This window comes from Pollicipes pollicipes, unplaced genomic scaffold (assembly GCF_011947565.3).
Source record: "Pollicipes pollicipes isolate AB1234 unplaced genomic scaffold, Ppol_2.1 Scaffold_7262;HRSCAF=8765_pilon_pilon_pilon, whole genome shotgun sequence".
Lineage (NCBI taxonomy): Eukaryota > Metazoa > Arthropoda > Thecostraca > Pollicipedomorpha > Pollicipedidae > Pollicipes > Pollicipes pollicipes.
The window spans coordinates 8813140-8834680 of NW_023597055.1; the positions used below are offsets into that span (position 1 = coordinate 8813140).

The window sequence follows — 21541 nt, forward strand, 5'->3', positions numbered from 1 at the left end:
GCACGCCCGTTACCAATTTTACGGCATGTATTAATATGCACGTGATCAAATCTTGGCCGTTAACAAATAATATCGAGATCATGAGATGTTCTTTTGCAATATATTGCACGCTTTTACAGCGCGCTTAGCCTGGGTTTCATTAAAAAAGCTTTACCCCCTCCCCAATCCACCGTAAAATCCTGCGTGCGTCCATAGGGGCCGGCGAACCGGGAGGGGCAAACGACGCGATCACTTGACAGCAACGTCACGTTAATGATGATCTGGCCGTACCTTACGACGTGGTTACCTGCCATGATCGCAAAACATTCAGCCATTCGCTGGTCAGCGGCCTATGCTGGACCATTTCCCAGTAAGGAACACGTATGTTGTTTCAAGCGAAACAACATCCCCTCCCGCTGAACGCATTGCCAACAATCGTTCCTGCACGGGCCATCGTTCACAGTATTGTCTTCAGCTACGGCGCGACAGCGACATTGCAGACGCGGCAATTAGCGACAAGTGAAGCGACACGACACACGTCAGGCGTTCCGCACCTATTGCGAAAGTCACATGCCTTAGCGAATAACAGCTGAGTCCGGCCAAGCGGATATCTCCATGCCACAAACAGCCGTTTTCGTACTGCCGCCGCCCCAGCCGTCCAACACGGAACCCGCCATACGTAGGACCTTGCCGCCGGCCACCGCCCGCGTCAACGCACGGGAGGGGGGGGTCGATCAGCTGTCCGTCACGTGACCAGCGCTTGTCACGTGACATCAGTCCGATGACGCAACGTTTTTCGGCGGCGGTTCCCGTGAATGGTCTGAGATGAAAGTATCCGCAACGCAATCCGAGCGCCTGTTCAGCCCGTGCCCACGGCCGGCCGTGAGGCAAGCGACTGCCGTCGACCGAACGTCCAAAGGCAACCACGGGCGTAAGCGTAGCGGGCCTCCTCTCCGGGCACGCATCGTTACCCGACCACACCGCTCATAGTTTTGAAGGCACGTTGTCGGTGACCTTGGAATGCACCCATCGATCGCTGAAAGTGACACAAACAAAAAGATCTCTAGAGTTTCCTAGGTATTTCCGATTTCGCGCTTGCCGCATGGGACGTGCCATAAAGGGCTGCCAAACCGCGATGACCTAAAGCTAGCACCAGAAGTAATGCCGCTAGAGTATCTAAGCCAAGTGTTGGGGAGTTATGGTACACGTACAAAATACAATGTGTTCTTACGTGCACACGCTGTTGGGTTTATAAGAATAGGTCAGGGACAGAGAAGGTGGTTGGTCAAGAACAGTAAGAGTGCAAAGAGATTCGGAGGCATGAGGACAGGGGGGCATGATGTCATGGAGGTGGCGGGGGCCCGCGTGAGTCAGGAAGGCGTAAATGGTCAGGAGGGCGTGCATTTAAACAGGACACATGCAAAGACGGCACGATTTGGGCCACCGCAGCCCTGAAAACATCAGGACGGGAGGAGAAGGGTACAAAAGGACACGACAGGAACCACACAAACCCACTCCCATGGAATGGGAACGGCAGGCCGGGAGACCTGAGGGCAGGCTTGTCCACAACAGCGGCCGTGTTTCCAGCCGTGGCCAACTGCTGCCTTGCCATCGGCTGTGACGTCACACCAGCGGCTGAGTTTCCAGCCGGGGCCAGTTACCGCCTCGCTATCGGCTGTGTGACGTCACCAGTCACCATCACACACATCGGGGAGCGTGACGCGCTCCCCTGGCGCCCGCCCTGTATTGCTCCGCTTGCAGCGTGCCAATGTCGACAAAGCCGCGCAAGGCTGCAAACGCTTGCTCCCTGAGAGCAGCAGGCCTGCACGGTGCACGCCACGAGGGGGGGGGAGGGGGGGGGGGGCTGCTGGTGAAGTCCTCGGACTGACCGCGCGCTCCGTCGTCACCCCAACACTCTTCCATCGACGCCTGAGACGGAGGGGCTCAAAACTGGACGTCGACATCCGATTTTGAGCCTCTGTCTCGGCGCCATCGCGGGAGATCTCTTTTACCCGATCCACCCGCTCGTCAAGGTGCTGTGTCCGAACTCACCCACTACCCACTGCTAATCAGTTGCACCCACCCGTAGGCTTTTGTCTATAGACTTAGTTGCAGGTGACAAAAATGTGTCCCGAATGTTTACGCATGGACCTGCCGCTTTGCGTTGATAACTGCTAAATAAGTGTGACTAAAGCAGCTATGGCTAACCAACCATCCGCTGCGTTGTATTTCCTGCCGTATCTATCAGATATTGTGCGAAAACCTTACCCGTACCCACACCTGTAGTTTTCCCGGATTGTTTTACCCAACCCAGTCATTACCCATTCCATACGGGTACCCACGACTCAATGCGGTCCATGGAGGCCCGCACCCCGCTGGGTTTAGCTCCCAACTCTGCACGATAAACCCACGAACCTACAGCTGACCATCACGCAGTCAAAACCGCACACGGAGAAACTGGAATGCTGGAAAATCCCAGCCGATTATATCTGCAGGAGGCACCTCCACCGGCTGCGCGAGTTTATCCAATGTCGACAAAGGAGCGGCTATGATGCCATGTAGCATCAGCTGCGATTACATGCCTATCTGGCTGCCAGTGACGTCAGCCGGTTCGGCCGCAATCCCATGCAGCACCAGCTGTGTTTACATGCTCATCTGGCAACAGCTGACGCCAGCCGCATCAGCTGTGTTCGCACGCTGGTCTGGCAACAGCTGGCGCCAGCTGCATCAGCTGTGTTTACACGCTCATCTGGCAACAGCTGAGGTCAGCCGGCACGGCCCAGGCGCTGATGCCAGCGACACGACCGGCGCGGCGCGGCAAACGCCGGCCAAAGGTCGAGCAACAGACGCCCCAGCCGGTGTGGTCACGCCGCGGCCTCTGTCATAAATCAGGCCTGCGTCATAAATCAGCCTGCACCCAGGGGTCATAACATTGCCGCTGCAGGTTCCAGGCCGCAGAATCGCGAACGTCCCTCCCCTCCCGCAGCCTCGCCACTGCCAGAGCGCCCGCATGAGATTATTACCACGCCGGCGGCTCCACCGCAGCAGAAGCCGTCCGACTGCCTTCTGCCCGGCGGCATCGCCGCGGGCGCTCAGCAGAAACGGCCGCCTGCGCCGGGGTTCTAAATACCGGGCCCCGTTCGCCGCCGGCGCCGTGGCGCCGCCCTCTGACCCGGACCACATTTGCGGACCGCTGACCCGGCCCGCGCCGCCGTTCGGGATCCGACGGCGGCTTCTGCTGACGCGCCGCCGCAGCGGCGCGGTGATCCTTGGCGCTACACGGGGACAGGTCGTCTCCGCTCGTGTTGCGCAGCGGCGAGACCAGACCACACGTGCTCGGTGTGGCCGCCGCCTCTGCTCCTGCCGGCTCCCCTGGACTCTGTAAGGCAGAGTATGATGCGCGCGCCACGAGTTTGACACGAAATATCGCATCAGATGCTGGCATCCATCATATTGGTGCCGACATCCATCATATTAGATACCGGCATCCAATCACAATAAGATCGTCGGCGCGTAAATTTAAGATCAAAGCACTCCGATAATTGGCGGATACCATGTCAAGGCCATGCCTGAACATTCCGATCACCACAAACACAATATGTAATTGCCTCCCCATTGTTATCTCAACGAAGCAATCGCCCCTATAATGTCATAATTCAGAACGGAACGAAGCTATATGTAGAGGACTGCGCCGGACCCTTTGTCAGCAGGAGCGTTCACTCACACATTTCATTCACCCGGAGACAACTCTGAAATGATCCTCGCAGCCAGGAGACCATGTAGGGAATCTCCCCTCCTATCCGCTCAGATGCTCTGGATAGCCGCGGGCCTCTACCTCTCTAAGGGGCAGGAAACCCTTGCTTATATAGCAGTAAGACGGATAATTTCTGATGATGGTATGACGGGATAATTATTCCAGAGGAAACCGCGATGCCATATGACGCCGTTTCTTCCACGCTGACGACACGGCGTCAATTTAACTGTTATGTACCTGAACGTCAGTAACGAAAATGCACCTGGAGAAAACAATTTCCAATGTCATGGTTCTTAGAACGCAGAGAAAGTTGTGCTCCCCCCCCCCCTCCAGTGAGCTTTTCAACGACAGTCGATGAACCACGGAAAAACCACCAACTGACAGCCAATACTTTCATTTGCTGCGCAGGTACGAGAAAGCACGAGTACGACGCCAACACAAGTAGACCCTATGCGTTCCTCATGGCAGGTATCCGCAGAGCTCTGCTGCCTATAAAACTTACACACCAACCTCAAGCGTTCAGAAATACCAGCTCGAAAAAAGATGCCATATGACTACAACAGATATATTTCTATACAGATAACTTATTTCTTTGGTGGATATAGTTTTTATATGACACGACAGTACATTTACTGGCGAAGCGTTTTCTTGAATATAATATCAGATGTAGTTCACTAGAACATCAGATCAAGAAAGATGACCGCCTGTCACAGCAACTGGCCTAAATTTCGCGATCTTAGACTGCATACGTGCTGATCGAGCTCATCTGACCCACGAAGAATATCTCATGACCCAAGAAAAGAAAAGAACAAGATCAATTAGCACCAGTCATTTTCAATGGTTAATGTTGCCATTACAAAACCTAAAATGACGCGTAAATAATGCTCTTCTGCCATTATCTCTGCCAAAACTAACCCAACTTAGGTCGTGTGAAAATATCGCTCCGACAATAGTTAGCAAAGCAGACAAATTAATCCGCTCTCATTCAAGGTCGCAACGTCAGCTTTAAAATCAAGTATCATATGCTACCCACGCCGAGGGACAACACCACAATGCAGACAGCCTTCTTGTGACAGCCTCGTTAGCCACTGCGACCACCGCCAGACCCTCGGCCGACACCGGATAGCGGTCCCGCTCGGCGGGTTCCGTCGTCATGCCGACCCGTTGCACAAATGTCTGCCCGCAAATTGGCCGTCACAATGGCACGCCGAATTGGCCTCGGAAACATTTGAGAAACGGTAAACACGAGCTGCGCGGCTCATGAGGCGGGCATGACGCGCGCGCCCCCAGCCGCGGCCCCACTGTCGGCCCCGAGACCTGAGGTGCCGGGCACCGATGGGCCACCCCGAGGCGGCCGTCAGGCGGCGTGGGACGAGCGCTCTAGCTGCTGTGGAAGCACGCTGGGGTCGGCGAGGGGACACGATGGAGACCAACCAAACCGAATAGGCCAACAAGGGCGGAACGGATCCTTCGTTGCCGTCTGCATTTCAGAACGCGAGCTCCATAACTTCCCCGAAACTGACTCGAAACAACGCGCAGAGCATGCAGACCAGCGTAGAATGCATGGCGATCTCAATCGATGTGTTTGTCTGCATGTCGGACAGCGCGAGACATTTTACATCGAAGATAACGTTTCCCGAGGAGGAAACTACCCGACCAAGAGCCTTGCCATTCTTCCGCTGCAGGAAATTCGTGAGTGCCAACGAAACCGATTGATCAACGAGTGATTTGGCCTGGAACAGCACGTCAAGGAAATATCCAGCCGCCGCCGCTGCCCTTCTCGTATCTCTGTGTCTCAGTCGACATAATCGCGACAACTGGCCAAGGTTAAGTCCAGCATGATCCCAGTCCTTTTTCGTTCCTCTGTACTTCGACGCAAGGCAGATTTGCATCCCTTTTGTCACTGTGTACGGTGCAGCCATGCCGACACAACGCTGATAGCACTCCACTGCCAACAAGACACCCCTTTTGTCAGAGTGTGTATCGTGCACACATCTCAACACAACGTCGAGATTCCCCCCCCCCCCCCCCCCCATCTGCCGACAAGAAAAAGACGCGATGACCCTCCCGAAATCTCACAACGCGACCGTTTTGAAACGTGCATGCCTGACGAGCCAGGATGGAGAACCCTTACCGTTCATTAGGGGCCTTGGGCTGATGGGAACCGTTCACTCGAGCACTTCAAACGTCTAGGCGACTGAGCCGTTTCGACGAAGCCTCGAGCGTCATTCCAGTGCGGCTCGACTGGCGGTTGCGTCAACCGCTTCCACCCGTCGTGACCAGCGCAGCGCCGCCGCCGCCACCCAACGAACCTCGCCGGGTAAGCGGAGCCCCGCCACAGGCGCCCCACCCGACCGCAGGCGGTGACCGAGCGGAGGTCAGCGCGGCGATCGTGGTCGGCGCGGGCGTGGTGAGGTGCGGGATTCCGCCGGCCGCCGGGCCGGCCGCAAAAACCAACGCCCCAGCCTTCATCGCGTGCCCGTCGTCACGGCTGTCGACGCCGAGGTAGGCGGCCTTGGCTGGACATGGCGACATTGGGACACAACTTCGCTTGACGGCTTATTGGGATTGCCGAGCGCGTACCGGCGCGCTGCGAGGTCGGTGCGGATTGGGCTTCAGCTCGCGTCGGACTGGTGTCTCCTGTCCTGTTCCATGCGTTGCTGAGCGCGCACCGGAAATATCCACGGGCGGGCAGGGAGAGGACGGAAACAGACCGGAAATGAGAGGCGGACACGGCAGAAGCTCACGACAAACGTCTCGCGTGAGCTTCCAAACGTGACACAGAGTAGATCAAGCGCTCCCATTGATCACCCCCCCCCCCCGTAAAAATAACGAGCAAAGGTGTCGGAACTCGCGTGCTTGTAGCACAACACATACATCGGGATGGCTGACGCACGCTTCGCAGTCGGACCAACAACGCTGGAGACAGCGCGTGCGTGCCATCGCGGCGCCGTGCATGTCTTCACGCCGCGGGTACGTGCCACAACAGCGCCGTGCATGTTTTCAGCCGGGGAAAGCATTTCACGCCACTGGTGACATTGGGCGTAGGCGCGGATGGTGTTCCAGAGCACGTGCGTTTCGTGCAGGAGAGTTCGCCGTCGCCAGTGAGCTTCCACCGGCCATGAAGCCAACTCAGCCGCCGCACCTTTCAGCGTTCCGGACGCACCTTCAACCTCACCACCTACCCAACCCCGTCCCTGGGCGCGCCCCTGTGACGACATCGCATGTCACCCGCGCCGCGCTCACATCCGCTCATGCGGCACGGCCAGACAACACCCCTTCCCCTCCCCCCGGCCGAGGTCACGGCTGCCGACACATGCCACAGCCGGGTCACCTCGCGCGCACTGTGGGTCAAGGCTCGCGCCGCCAGAAAACAAACGCCATTGTCACGAGAAGCGCACGCGCCAGCCGGGCTTATGGTCGGGCGCTGCACACAACACCGGCTGTAGAAATGGGCTCACTGTGTGTACAAGTGACATACGCACAGGTAAGTACATATGTTACGTGTGTATACGATGCATGCGTATGTAAGGTATGAGAAAGTTGCACATTCATCTATACATATGGTGTTAAGATAAACGTGCCAAAAAGACACGTTTATTCATCATATACACATATACGTAAGTCCGTCATATCCACATATACGCGGCGCATATTCATATATCACGTACGTGACATATAAACGTAAGCCTTTTTACACAAACGCACGATTCAACCATACCACTCATCTTAAAGCGTATGTGCATGTTACAGCGTAAATGTACGCCACATCTATGTTACAGGGTAAGTGTATGTTACACCGCAGGTGTATGTTACAGCGTAGGTGTATGTTACAGCGTAGACGTGTGTTTCAGCGTAGATGTATGCTACAGCGTAGGTGTATGTTACAGCGTAGATGTTCGTTTCAGCGTAGATGTATGTTACAGCGTAGGTGTATGTTACAGCTTAGGTGTATGTTACAGCGCAGGTGTATGTGGCAAGCACACACCCCAAGGTCAGCCGGCACTACGGTATGCACCAGGATGTGCCGGTTAGTGGAATCTAGCTTTTCTCTTTTTTGCACGAGACCTCTCGGGCTGACCAGCAATCAGCGGTTGGCTCATCAGCGTCCTCCATCCAGCAGATGTGCCAGGTGCACGTCCCGCGGTGAGTGATTACTTTGCGCTTGTGCAATGTAGGGATTGTGAAGCGGATGAGCGCGATGCCCAAAACCGAAAATGGACACTGGACAAAAAAACGGAGATGGACAAAACAATAAATGTTCCACGGCTGATAAAGACAACGTACTTGGTGCTTGCAATGCACGTAAGACGAAAACCCGCTATTTTGCCGCCCCACTTTAGCAGCGGGTTCCGGGGTTCCTGTCCATCTCCGATCAAAAGCTCTCACCGAGTGTTAGATGACCTCTTGTTGCACGTCCCCGCCTGATGCTGCGCCGCTCCCCACCCACGTCGTCCAGCACACACTCTCGCCAACGCCGCAAGTCCGGTACTGAACACCTGCAGCTGCCGCCCGGCGCATGGAGTGACGCCCGAAAGCCGCCTCCGGCCAAGAAAGCCTCCCACGCACCGTCCCCCCCCGCGCCTCCGAGTGCCCCTAACTATCTGAGAGGCATCTCACCGACCCGCCTTCTGCTCGCCAGGTCACGAAGGTTCTCGGCCCACCTGGCCAGCGTTCTCAGGCTGGTCTTGCGAGCCAGCGGCGCCGGGCGAGCAGGCCACGGGCGGTGACTCATCAGCTGATGCTCTGCGCCACGACCCACGCTTGGCCTGGACTGCAGCGTCGCTGACAGCTGGCGCTTAGCCGAGCCAAAACCGACACCCGGCCGTGCGCTCGCCATGCCAGGCCTGTTCGATCGCCGCACGGATCGGCCGAGCAACGTTCTCCAGGCCGTTCACACCTCAAACCGCGCGCTCCGCCACGAGCTCGCTCGCTCCCTGCTCTCGCAGAAGACGCTGTTTGACATGTACCGCGAGCCGCTCTCTACGGGCCGCCGTCGCCGGGCGCCGGACAGATTCACACCAGAAGAGCCTTGTCGGTACACGTCCGTCAGCACGCGCCCCCCGGCGGGCTGCCGCTCGGCGGGGGGGGGGGGGGGGTAGTCGCACCGAGGCGGCTCCGGAGCCGCATCGAGACGGTTCCGCCCGCCGGCGGGCTGCCGCTCAGCCGGGGGTGTAGCCAAATCGAGGCGACTCCACCCGCCGGCGGGCTTCCGCTCAGCCGGGGGTGTAGCCACCCCGAGGCGACTCCGTAGCCACATCGAGACGGTTCCGCCCGCCGCGGGCTGCCGCCAGATCGGGGGTGTACCCACAACCCCTCATCGAGACGGCTCCGCCCACCGGCAGGTTGCCGCTCAGCCGGGGGTGTACCCACAACCCCACATCGAGACGGCTCCACCTGCCGGAACCCCACATCGAGACAGCTCCACCCGCCGGCAGGCTCCCGCCAGATCGGGGGTGTAGCCACAACCCCTCATCGAGACGGCTCCGCTCGCCGGCAGGCTGCCGATGGCTCCCACCCTGGAAGTCAGCGTTAAAAGCGCCAGACTAGAGCGGCAGCGGCCTCGTCGAGACCTTCACAGTGCTGCTGGAGCGCACACCGCGGCGTGTGTATGACTAAAGGAGCGGGAAAGGGCGTCGGCGGTACTCCCTCACCCCGCAGACAATTTATCAACACTACCGGAGTCGCGGCGGTCACCCGAGGCCAAGGCTTCGTCACTACTTTGGAGCAGGAGGACGCTGCCCAGGGCCGGAACGTCGGCAAAACTAACGTCCAAATCGATTTTCCACTGGCATTCCCGCAAGTCTCCAGCCTTCAGTCCTCAACACGACCTAGCGCTCCTCAGTCTTCCACCAGCATTCCCGCAAGTCTCCAGCCTCCAGACCCCACCACGACCCGGCACTCCTCAGTTGTGTCACGAACGACTGACACACTCTCTCTCCAGCTGCGGTCCACTCCTCCACCCCCTCCAGCCTGAGACCTGCTGTCGCCATCCCACATCGGAAACCTCCAATCTGGTCACATCCGGACATCAGTAGGCGCCAACAAACCCCACGCAGCAGCCGCCACCGCCCCGCCCGGGCCGCGTCCAATGATGCGACGACCAGATACCGTGTGCGCCATGTAGGCCGCGGGACGTACCCGGGAGAGGAGAGAGGGGGGGGGGGGGGGCGGCAACCCAGGCAGCATGTGGCTATTGCCGGTCTGCGACCGTTCTGCGTGTTGCACGCCACGAAAGAACGCCAAAATGGTGCAAACAGACCCGCATTGCCGAACTTTGTTTGATGCGGGGACGCCGATGTGAGCTGTGGCATCAACATTTGTCACGGAAGTTCACGGCCGCCACCGCTCGCGGTCCGGCCCCCGGCGCTGGGGCCGGCGGCGACCTCCTCCCAGGTCCCCGGCAGGAACGGCAGGGAGCGGGCGGCCCGCCAAAACAGGAGACGCCTCTGAAAGCGACCCGTGGCGGCATGACCTCCTGCACGCACGGACTGCCCACGTTGGTCCGATTATCCAGGATGAAGACGACCGCTAGCACTGACGTCATTGCCAGTCGAGTGGAGAGCACCTTCGTGGCCTTTAATACAGTAACGGGCGCGAATATCCTGCTAACAGCGAGGTGTGTGCATCGGGATGATTGGGGCACCACGCCGGAAGTCTCGGAGCTCTGGACGAGCGTGCCAGCGCCGGCCTTCTGCCGGCGGGCCTGTTGTCTTCGTGCCGCGCCACGCAGCTGCGGCGCTTTCGCCTGCAGTCTCGTGCAAGGTCGGACGACAATAGCGGCTGGAGGCGACGGAATCGGCCGAACGCCGGCAAAAATTGGCGCAGCTTTCACTGCCCGCAACCCTGCCGGAACTCGACCGAATCGAGCGATTGGTCTCCGTCCGCCGGGCGGAGCGCCTTCTGGAGAAGGCAGCTAACCATCGGTAGAGCACGCGCCGTAGAGGGCTCGGAGGTGGCAGATCAAGAATCGAGGCTCACAGCTTCGAGGAAACATCCCCAATCATCGCAGCTAATTTAGCTGATCGCATGCATGCACGGAGCTTGCGAAATTTTCAGCCGGAGCGGGCGGGCGGGCATTCGCCGTTGGAGAGACTGTGGCACGACTGGCCCCGATGATCCGCCGATCGGACAGTCGCCCGTTCGACTGGAGATAGCGCTCACGACCGGCGATCACGTCACGACGGTGCTCGCCTGAAGTCGGCGCGCATCCCGATTTCCCAGCGCCTCACGCGCGATGTGAGTCCCGCGATCTCACCGGATTCTCACGGCCGCCTCACCGGGCGCCGTCCGTCCGCGGCGGCGACCGCGGAACCCGCCCGTCGCACGTCGCCTCGATCATCGTCCTGGTTTCGATGCCGCCGGGCGCCGGTCGGCATTGGCGTACGCTCTGCTGGCGGCCGGCGAGCGTGGCCGGCAGCCGAGCGCGGCCGGCCGCCGCCTCCCCCTCCCCGCCCGCCCCATGCCAGGGCGCACCTGTGCCGCGACCCAAACCAGACTAATTGCCGGAACTGAGGCGGTCGATCTACATACCGGTCGGCGAATGACGAGCCGGCGGTGCAGTCGTGCGGGAGGCGCTAAACGCGTGAAAGTAAGCAGGGCGGTTGAATGGACATCTCCTTTTCAGGCGAGGGGCACGAGTACCGCCCCAACGCCATATCGTGCCGACTTTCTATCGTGCGACATGGTATCCATCGGGCCTGTCCAGCGTCTGCCGCACCTCGAGCTCCACCTGTCCGGCCTCAACAGCGCTGGATCGATGCATACCGACCAGGATGCATCGGTGCTATGCATCCTGTCCGGCTCAGCCCAGTGCCTGCCGGAGCGGCGCTGGCAGAGGCTCGGGCAGCGTCACTCGCAAAACACTGCCGGCTCAACACGGCCAGCCTTTGCCAAGCGCCAAGCCAAGCGGAGCCAAGCTGAATACATCAAACTAGCCTGCGGCCACACGACGACCGGGCGTTTTTGTCTCCACGCTTTTCACGCCGCCAGCAGCCCCGCAGCGGCCCCTGTCCACCGCCGAACCGGAGACATGTGGAGCAACGGCCGGCACTTGCGACACAGGCGCCGGCGCGATCACATCGCCGACGGCAGCGCCCGCCGACGCCGCGCCGTCGCCAGCTCTCCGGCCCAGCCGCCACACGTGGGAGCCGTGCGTGCGCGCCAGACGCCGCGTGACGTGTGGTGGCGCACGGGACGTGCGGTGGCGCACAGAACGCGAGCCGACGCGATCTGTCCGGGGGCAGAAAGCGTGCGCGGGCTTCCGCCTCGCAGCACGGCCGGCCCCAACCGTCCCCGATTGGTGGCCCCAACCGCCCCAGATTGGCGGCCCCAACTGCCCGGGACCCGGACAGCTCACCAGGGCTGCGGGCCGCGGTCACGTCAGTTGGGGGGTCGCGTGGACAGGAGGCCGTCGCCCGGCACGCTGGAGCCCAGGTCCCTGACGGCGCCGCACACGCCGGTGGCTTTGACGTCGGTGATCTTGACATCGACGACCTTGACATCAGCGGCGCCGGCCCTGGCCTCGAGCTGGTTCGGATGTCGCTGGACCAGTTCCCAGGCGTTGGGGCGGTGCCAGACACAGGGAGCAGGTGCAACCCGGAACAGCGGCACCTCGGGGTCCAGATGAGACCGCGTGAGTCCGAACAAGACCGCGAGGACCCCGACATAGCGTGGCGGTCCAGCGGACCTCACGGGAACAGCGACCACCGAGCGTCCGAATCAGGCCACAGGGGTCCGGGCTGGATCACCGAGGCACTGAGGCGATGGATCGCCGAGGCGCTGGGGCAGCCCCACGCCTCCTCCACATTTCAACCCCATACGTCCGAGGGAGGCGGGATGGGTAACACATGTCACAAGGGAGGCGCGGTAGGCGGCGCACGTCACGAGGGAGGCGGGGTGGGCAGCGCACGTCACGATGGGCTGCAGCGCCTGTCTGCGGCGTCTCCGCCACGGTCGGACCACGGCGGGGCGACGCAGCGGCCTCCATTAATCAACGCTGCCAGCTCAAGTCTCTGACTGAAAACAATCATCTGTTCACGGTAGCGCCCGCGACTTATGAGGACATCCGCGATACGGAAGCGGGAATTGTTCCAAAGTGACTTTGAAAACGTCATAATTAATTTCGAGAATTGAGATACTTAGCCGGTAAGGACATCCTAGGTTCCCCGCCGATGTTGCTGTTGCTGTTTTTTTGTGTAGGCACAATCCTGAAAACGTGAGAAGTGCAGCGCCGCAGACTAGTTCAGTTAGAATGGCACAAGGTATCAGCGTCCAAACGTGCGGCATCGTTTAGTCAACAGAGGCAGCAACCGTTCGGATCAGGAACTAAACGCCTCGTGATGTTGCAACTGCCAAAAAGCAGCCGAGAAAAAAAAACTGGGTCGCTTAAAACGAGCACGTCACAGAACAGCCATGTCTAATCCAAGACCGCATGTTTTCAAGTCACTCTCGACACCTCAGTGACACATCAACGACAGCGACGGTTGCCACGCCAACGCGTCATCGGCTGCACGGACCAAAGATATAAACGCAGCGCTGCACCGACCGGCCGCTTGCGTTCCTTTGGCGCAATCGAGACATCTCAGGCGAGGTCGACCCCGCTTTGGAGGAAACGCTCCCGATCTGCACGGCTTCGCCCACGGCCCGCAGATAGGATCTGGGGTATGCGGCACCGTTAGCCGCCGACAAAGTGTGTGCGCGCCACCTGGTACGTCGAAACCATCACGGGAATTCGGGGTCTCAAAACAAGACGGCGTCTCTTGAAGCCCTTATGGATTACCGCGTCGAGTGTGGATACGCGCATCAAGTCGCGGCCAGAGTTTCCGTGTTAAGGGCGGCGCGCGGACTGAGCTCGCGCGAGGGTCGCAGTTTGCTGCCAAAACGCGGCACAGCCGCACGCACTGTGCAGAGCTGACAGACATCCCGGGGCGGACAAACCGACCCCGTCTCAACCGACCCGCAAGGTCTGGCGTGTCCGTGGAACAGCTCAAACCACAGTCACAGTCCCACGCCTTTGACCCTTGAGCCAGCACCGGGTTCTGCGGGGTGACGCGTCGTCGGAAGCGTACACAAATGAGCCGGGTCGAACACGGCCGCATCGTTCCGTCCGTCGCCGCCGGCCGAGGCGACGGACGGGTGTCGTCCGGCCCGGGCGCCGGAAGTGCGGCCCCGATTGGTCGTGACCCCGCGTGACCCCGGGAAGCCCTTCTGCCCAGGTACATCCCTCCGGTCGTCGCCTGCGCAGCGGCCGGCTGGGAAGCCTCGGCGGGCGACGCTGGGCCGGCGTTCGAAGCCGCGGTCACCCCGCCTGCAGACGCAGGCTTCGGCGACGCGAGGCTGCTCCACCAGCAGCTCAGAAATGTCCGGCGTGTTATATAAGCACGGCCGACCGAAGGCGCTATCAGCACGACCGGGGGAGTCTGGATAGGCTCCAATGTGGATACTGCGTGCAGAACAGATCATCGACCCTCTCGCGATGTGCCCAGGGTGACGACGCTGTCGTCGTTCAAAGCAGAACGACGCGTCGCAGTCCACCGCGATTTGACACAGAAGAGACTCCATCGCCGTCAAGATCAGAGTCCTCGCAGTCGGAGTCGCGGCGCCATCGAGTCACGGAATCGTACAAGGCGCCAGAGCCCTCGGAGGAGGACTCGCGTCCTCACATCCTCGCCTGAAGCACTTGCTACTGCGTCCTTCTGATCGACCGGGCGGCCCGCCCGGCATACCTGGAGCCGGCCATGACCGGGCTTAGGCGACCATTCCAAAACAAATGACTATCGACCGGCGGCCGGGCCGGTCTGCCGCAGAGTCAGGCGAACAGCGCGCCCCCACTCAGCATTAATGGCAGTAATTGCAACGCAGGCTACGCCAACAGGGCCAGCACACTGCGTCGAGGCTACGTCAGTGAAGCCGCCCACCCAGCAACGACTGCATCCGCTTCCCAAATGTCTCCCTGCGCGACTACTGCCTTCTCACCAGTCCCGAGTCCGTGTCCGCTGCGCTGAAGTGAAAAGCCTGCATGCCTCGGTGGGTTGCACGACGGGCAGGACAGGTTCCCGGTGACACAAACGTCGGGACAGGCGTCTCGTCTCTCGCATGACGGGACGGCTGGTGTCGGATCAGTCTGCGGCTCCACGCGCGCCTCCGCCGCGCCGGCTCCGACATCGAGCTCGTGGCCCCAGAGACGCGCCTGCGTCTGTTTGTAGCGACGCTGGCCTGCATGCGTGCGTGAGCCCGATTGGGCAACGTGACGGGCGTACGAGTGGAGGTACGCGCGGTGGAGCAAAACAGCGCAAGGGTCTGCCCGCCAAGGCTAGCATAGAACGGGCTACAACGCGGCTGACCGCCGGATCTGCGTAAGCGTTATGGCTATTTCCAGCCAGTGTCGACGGAGAGAACTGATTCTCCTGAACAAGTCGCTACCAGAGGCAGTCCCACCCCAGACGCAGGAAGCACCCGAACCACGATCGCTCACGCTCCGACGCTCGTTCGCGTCCCCCTCGTCTGGCCACTGACCTTCTCCAGCTGCTGTTGCGGTACATGCTGCGGCGCTGGGTCACGTCCCCCGCTCCGCCATACCCGCCGCCCGGCTTCACCACAGTCGGGCACCGACGGCACGCCTCACCCGCACGGACCGGCCACCCTCCCTTCCCCAGCGCCGATCACTTTCTAACTCCACTGCCCGATCTCGACGGCGAGATGCTCGCCAGCGCCTAGCGGCCGGTTCCGTAAGCTTACTTTGGGTATGAAGTCGCTAGATGAGACGCGCGGAGGAAACAGGCGTATCATGGCAACTGGATTCCAGACGCCGGAAAGCGATAACAAAGGAAATGTGGTGTAATAGGTAATCGCCATCCCTCAGTTTCATGCTGCTGAAACTTGGTGCCCCAGTATGATTTATAATTTAACCGAAATACAGAAGACGCACACATTCGGATCGCGGAAACGCTGAACAGACAACCGTCCGGCAGGTCATGGACTGCACCCCGGCAACCGCACCTTTTTGCTTCGACTGAGCAGCTTTCACGGTGACGGTGTCGCAATACAGCGATGTGTTGAGTGAAATCGGTCATTTTCCGGGCCCGTAGGTCCGCACTGCGCGTCCAATTCTGGGAGAAGTGCGACAGTGCGGCCCATGAAGCTGGCGCGGCAGCGCAAGAGTGCCGGCGCGCGGTTGTCCCGTTTCTCCGTCAATAAAGAGCCGCCCTTAACTCCGAAACACAGACTGGACTGCTGAGCCTTCCTTCAAGCCTGGCGGGCGGCCAGAGTGGTGGGCGGTGCTGATGGTGCTGGCAGCACAAGCGCTGATCAGCGCCCAGCTCGCTTGCCGCGGCTGCCGCCGCCGCCGCCGCCGCCGCCCGACGCGATCGACGGCGCCCACAGGTGCTCCGCCGCACACAAGCCGGGGCACCCGCATAGCTGACCTGTGACGTCACGCTGGCGGTGACGCGGCAGATTGGATCGATCGGTGACGAAGGTGCAGAAGGCTTCAGCACCGGGCGGCGCGCGGGGTCGGGTTCGGGGGAGGAGGGACGTCACGGCACGGCACAAGTCGTCGTGTCATCAACACGTGCAGCTGCCACTGTTGCTCAGGCTGGGGGGAGGGGGGGGGGGGGCGAGGCTGGCAGGCGCACCAAAAAAGGCCTCGGGCGACGACCCCGCCACCGCCGCGACAATACCAGGTGACGTCACCACCGGGCTAACCAGCATGGGTGCATGCCTGGTGCCAGACGCCCGCGTTCCGTAACACGACGTTGTCGCAAACGGGCAGCATAGGCCTCTGCACTCTGTCACCATGCGCGGACTTACTGTCTCATGGATCCGTAGCGGCGAAACTGGGCCGGCAGCTCGCTGGCGTTGTCCCTGAAATGACGTGACGTGATTGATCGCGCTCGTAACATGCTCACAGCCGCGTCCCGGGCTGCACGCATTGGGAACACGTCAGGTCAACATATGGAAAGCACACATTCGGTTCAGGGAGTCCCTCCCATAAGCCATTTATAACCGTGCCACTTTGGCCGTTGGGGGGGGGGGGGGGCTTGGCTTGCTCACGGCTGAGTGGAACCCATCGTGTATTTTCCTCCTTTCAGTTCCTCGGTGCCACCAAAAACATGGAATCCTCAGACTCGTATTCCGGTTGGGACAAGAATTCCATAGCTCATTGTCCATTACACCGGTTTCCACTCGTATCTATGTTTAGTGCTGCACATTGACCACGTGGCGCCGGGCAGTGGTGCCGCCCCATTCTCAGCCTCCTCGCTGCGGCCCTGCCCGTGACCTGACCCGCTGACCTTGAGCTTCGGCGCAGGCTGGTGCGCAGCCACGTGCTGCGTCTGCCGATGGGCACCTCCGGCTGCGACTGACTGCGGCTGTGGTTCGAGCTGCGAAAGCAAACGTGACGTCACGATAACAAGACTAGGATGGCGAACGGCCGCACCGGGCGGCGCGAGCGTCATGTGCGTACATCGCGCTGGCCGTGGCCCCAAATGCCATGCTATCGAGGGTTCCACGCGCCCTGGCGTATCTGACAGTTGTACGGGGCGGGCAGCCGCGGTGACTCACGCGATGACATTTGGGCAGATGTGTGAGTCGGCATTCACGACATACAAGGCCTGGCTGCAGGCGACGGCAGCGGACGGCCTGGCTGCCTCAGGCCGGGCTATCTATATCATCTTTTCTGCCGTTGCTAAGGAAACCGTGCGTACCGATTTCAATGATGCTAAGATGACGCAAGCGGCCTGTCAGTTGTTCCCAAGCTACGGTATTCAGATGCAAATGGGACTGAATTATGGTCCAACTAGTTCGTCGTTTGGAAGCCAAGCGACGTTCACAACCATATGTGGAAAATAAGCATGCTCGCAACACATCAATCACCAGCCACTTGGCAGGTAAATCACGTGCATTTCCTCCCAGATCGTAGTGGTTTCAGGCGATCCACTGAGCCGAGTTTACTCGGGAAGATACACCGCGGCCACATGAATGCAACAGAGGCCGCCGTCGGGTTCTCGTGAACCTGTTGGCTCTGATGGTCGTAATTTTCTCGGTACGTCCGACATTCTTCCCACGCGAACGATCCAGTAAATGGTGTGTTTTGCGCATGACCTAAACGCGCTGCGAGTAATGCAGACTGCGTCGGATTGCGTGAACCACGCCAAAGTGGGCAGCTAGTTGCCTGCTTGCAAGGTTCTGGGAAGAATTCAGTTATGATTCTCTAACTATGAGACCGCTAGTTTCCGAGAAAGGAGCGTTTAACACCCGTGGTGTGTTGTTTCGTGATGACTTAGTCATGACGTGGTGGCTATCTACGAAGTCTGGTCATCATAGGTCAGCCAAATTCGTACTACAAACTGATTTATCTCAAAAACGTTGGCTCCTGATTGTGATTCATGCGTTTGTGAGCTCCGTTGAAACTTCCTTTCGTTATGAGTGCCAGTTTGTGTCAAAAATTCAAAGTAGCTTCCGTTATGAGTGCCAGTTTGTGTCAAGAGCTCAAAGTAACTTTCATTATGACTGCCATTTGTGTCAAAAGCTCAAAGTAACTTTCGTTATGAGTGCCATCTTGTGTGAAGAGGTCACAGATACTTTCGTTTTGAGTGCCAGTTTGTGTCAAGAGCTCGAAGTAACTTTTGTTGAGCGCCAGCTTGTGTCAAGAGCTCAAAGAAACTTTCGTTATGAGTGCCAGTTTGTGTCAAGAGCTCAAAGAAACTTTCGTTATGAGTGCCAGTTTGTGTCAAGAGCTCAAAGTAACTTTCGTTATGAGTGCCAGTTTGTGTCAAGAGCTCAAAGTAACTTTGGTTATGAGTGCCAGGTTGTGTCAAGAGCTCAAAGTAACTTTGGTTATGAGTGTCAGTTTGTGTCAAGGGCTCAAAGTGAATTTCGTTATGAGTGCCAGGTTGTGTCAAGAGCTCAAAGTAACATTTGTTGTGAGTGCCAGTTTATGTCAAGAAGTAACTTTCGTTATGAGTGCCAGTTTGTGTCAAGAGCTCAGAGTAAGTCTGGTTGAGCCCAAGACCGTCACATATCGAGCTACGATTGCCTCACTCATCAAACGTCCGAAACACTTAGCACTCTTTGTCATTAGTTTGCGAAGGATCAGTTCGATCAACAGGTTATCCTACGTTACGCCGATTCATTGCACAGGATGTTTACTCCATACTGTAGACACCACATAACGAGGATGTTTTATGAACTGATGGCATGAATTGACCTTTAAAACGTGCATTGTGTTTGGAACTGAGTCCGAAACTTCATCTGATTCCTTGACTTAGCAAGGCCACAAGGGTAGAAACATATTCAAGATGTTAACATATCGGAAGGGTGCTAGACCTCTATGGACATATATTGCGCACTAGTGCTGAAGTAACGAGGCGCATGTGGGCACATTTGGGGACGAAGTGGCCAAATCTTTCCATGCGGTCTGGTCTAGTGTGGTTTGGAGTCAATGAACGTGCATACAGATGGGCTTGGAGAGGTAGCAGCATCCCATTTACCCAATCCACTTCCACTTAGTTGCGCTACTGTGCAGATTTGGAATGGATACACAATTTGGAAATATTTTCGGAAAACTTATCTTGAGCTGTGACGTCACCAATGTCGTGCAGTTGTCGAATGATGCCGAGGTTAAAGGGAATGTTTCACATTTCAAGATATTAAAGCAAACATGAGGCATGATGAAACAAGCTCACTTAAAACCGTTGCTAGAATTTCAAGTACAAAAGGGGTGCTCTAGACAACACCATTTCTCTGCTGGGTAACTTTGCTTCTCCATAGGCACTGTTTGATTACGTCGTCGTACAACAATGATTGAGCTAATTGGCGGCTATTATACCTGAAATCGTACTCACGGACACCAGATATCTGCGACTTGACCGTTATATTTGTATTGGCCTTGATAGCTGCATGGCATATGGAATGACAGGATTTGAATTGACGTTCTTATGACGTCATGCGTGCCAAGGTGGCCTGGAAATACTCTACCCGAAAAAGTCTCCCCATCTTCGCGGACGTATAGCTCAGAAACTGAAGAGTTTTAGGTCTTCAGAGGGACAGGGCTGTGAACTGCACCGAATAACCTTCAAAATGTCTAGTTCAGTTTAAAATCCCATAGAAATCTGGAGCACTCCCTTTAATTGGTGCCAGGACATATTCCGGGGAAGGTCGATAAGCCTCTCCCCAGCAACCGGAAGGTGGCAAGTGCCTAAACAAATGCCATTCCAAAGTAGTATGACCATTGCAAGGAGTAATTGTTTTACTTGGTTGCCAGCGCAACCACCTCTTCACTCTGATCGACAAAGCCGCCTCTGAGCTGTGCGCTCAGAGGTCCTCAGCTGGCCGCGTTTGAGACAGCGCCCGAGGCGTTCCCGGCGCCGCACCCGCTGCTGTGAGCAGCTGCCTTCACTCCAGCTGCAGCGGCCAACTGGGGGAGGGGCTGGAGGGGAGGGGGAGGGGGCGTGCGGTGCAAGCGGGCACCTTCGATCAAGGAGTACCCGCTGCAGCGAGCGGTGCCGGTACCGCAGCTGATCTCGAGGACGGGCGTAGAAGGTCGTGCATGGTCGTGGAAAGCTGACGGAGACAGCTCGACCGTAACCACAGCCTGCGGCCGTTTGACTGGGTGCAACTGTATGGCAGTTTGTGGCTGTGGCCATTTGCTGGGGTGGGACTGGCTGTGGCTCTGGCCATTTGGCTGGGCGGGACTGGACGACAGTCCGTGGCTGTGGCCGTCTGGTGGAGTGGGACTGGACGGACGGTCTGTGGTCGTCTGGTGCGGCGCCCGGCAGGTTTCTTTCCACTTTAAGCCTGCTGTCGAGCCAGTCGTCACAGAGCTTGGACGGCACGCGATGCGAGGGCAAACAACGTGACGCTTCGTGGAATGCAGACCGGCGGCTCAAAGCCGCCACCCTCGACAACCTTGTGCCGCGCAGTACGTGTTTCAGCGTTTCGCCGTAGCTTGCCGCATACCAGCCAACGCAAAGCGCAGCCACAGCGCACTAGATCAAGAATATTTAAAATTTGGCGGAAGCTTGGGCTACGCAGCGGCTTTATCATGACCCCACAGTTGTAATGTTAATGCCTAATCGCAGACCCTCGACGGAACCCCCACTGCGCAACATGTCGCACCCCGCTACATCGATAACATCTGACATCTCATAACATGTAACACCTGACATGAGCGAACACGCCCCCGGTCCGACACACGGAACCCCCACTGTGCGTTCAACACAGACACCCGCGTGCCGCCGCGAAACACGTCGTTCGTCACCGGTCGCGGCGCGCTGAACAGGAAAACGCAGCAGCGCGCTTTCTAGTGCGTTATCCGGTCTGTGAACGCAAATGGCCTCCGGGGCGACACGGATATCCGTTGCCTGCTGTTTGCCAGGCAATCTCATTCGTCCAGCCACTCAGAGCGGTGCAGCGGGCGCCGGGTCCGCCCTGCGCGCCAGAGCGATCAGAACCTCTGGCCCGCTCACTGACGGCTTTGTTGTGTGAGAAGACGTCGCGTCCGTGTCGGACGTGACGGCCCCGGTTGGCGGCAGGTGCCTCCCCCCCCCCCTCCCCTCCGCCGCGACAGATCCTCAGCCAGCGGCATCGCAGGCCGACGTCGGAATGTTGACGACGCGACACGGCTGGTCACCGCTGAACCTTCGCTGATGGCATCGGCAAACAGGGTTATGCTCTTCGCGTGCGTCGTAAAGTGGGTTATACGTGTGTGATTGCACAAAATGTGTATGCGACTCGGCAGGTAAATATGTCAAACACAGCACCTATAAGTCAGTTACCTTGGTGCATCCCCTGCCATGGAAAACCACG

General features: G+C 58.6%; 1 protein-coding gene across 2 annotated transcripts in view; it reads right to left on the reverse strand.

The window, feature by feature from the left end:
- Window positions 1-21541, reverse strand: part of LOC119114280 (rab11 family-interacting protein 4B) — a 47978-nt gene that overhangs the window by 17413 nt on the left and 9024 nt on the right. For both annotated transcript variants that reach the window (XM_037238477.1, XM_037238478.1), the window contains exons 4-5: window positions 17026-17115; window positions 16544-16597 (exon numbers count right to left, since the gene is read on the reverse strand). In XM_037238477.1, coding sequence (XP_037094372.1) covers window positions 16544-16597; window positions 17026-17115 — 144 coding nt within the window. The remainder of the gene's footprint in view (window positions 1-16543; window positions 16598-17025; window positions 17116-21541) is intronic.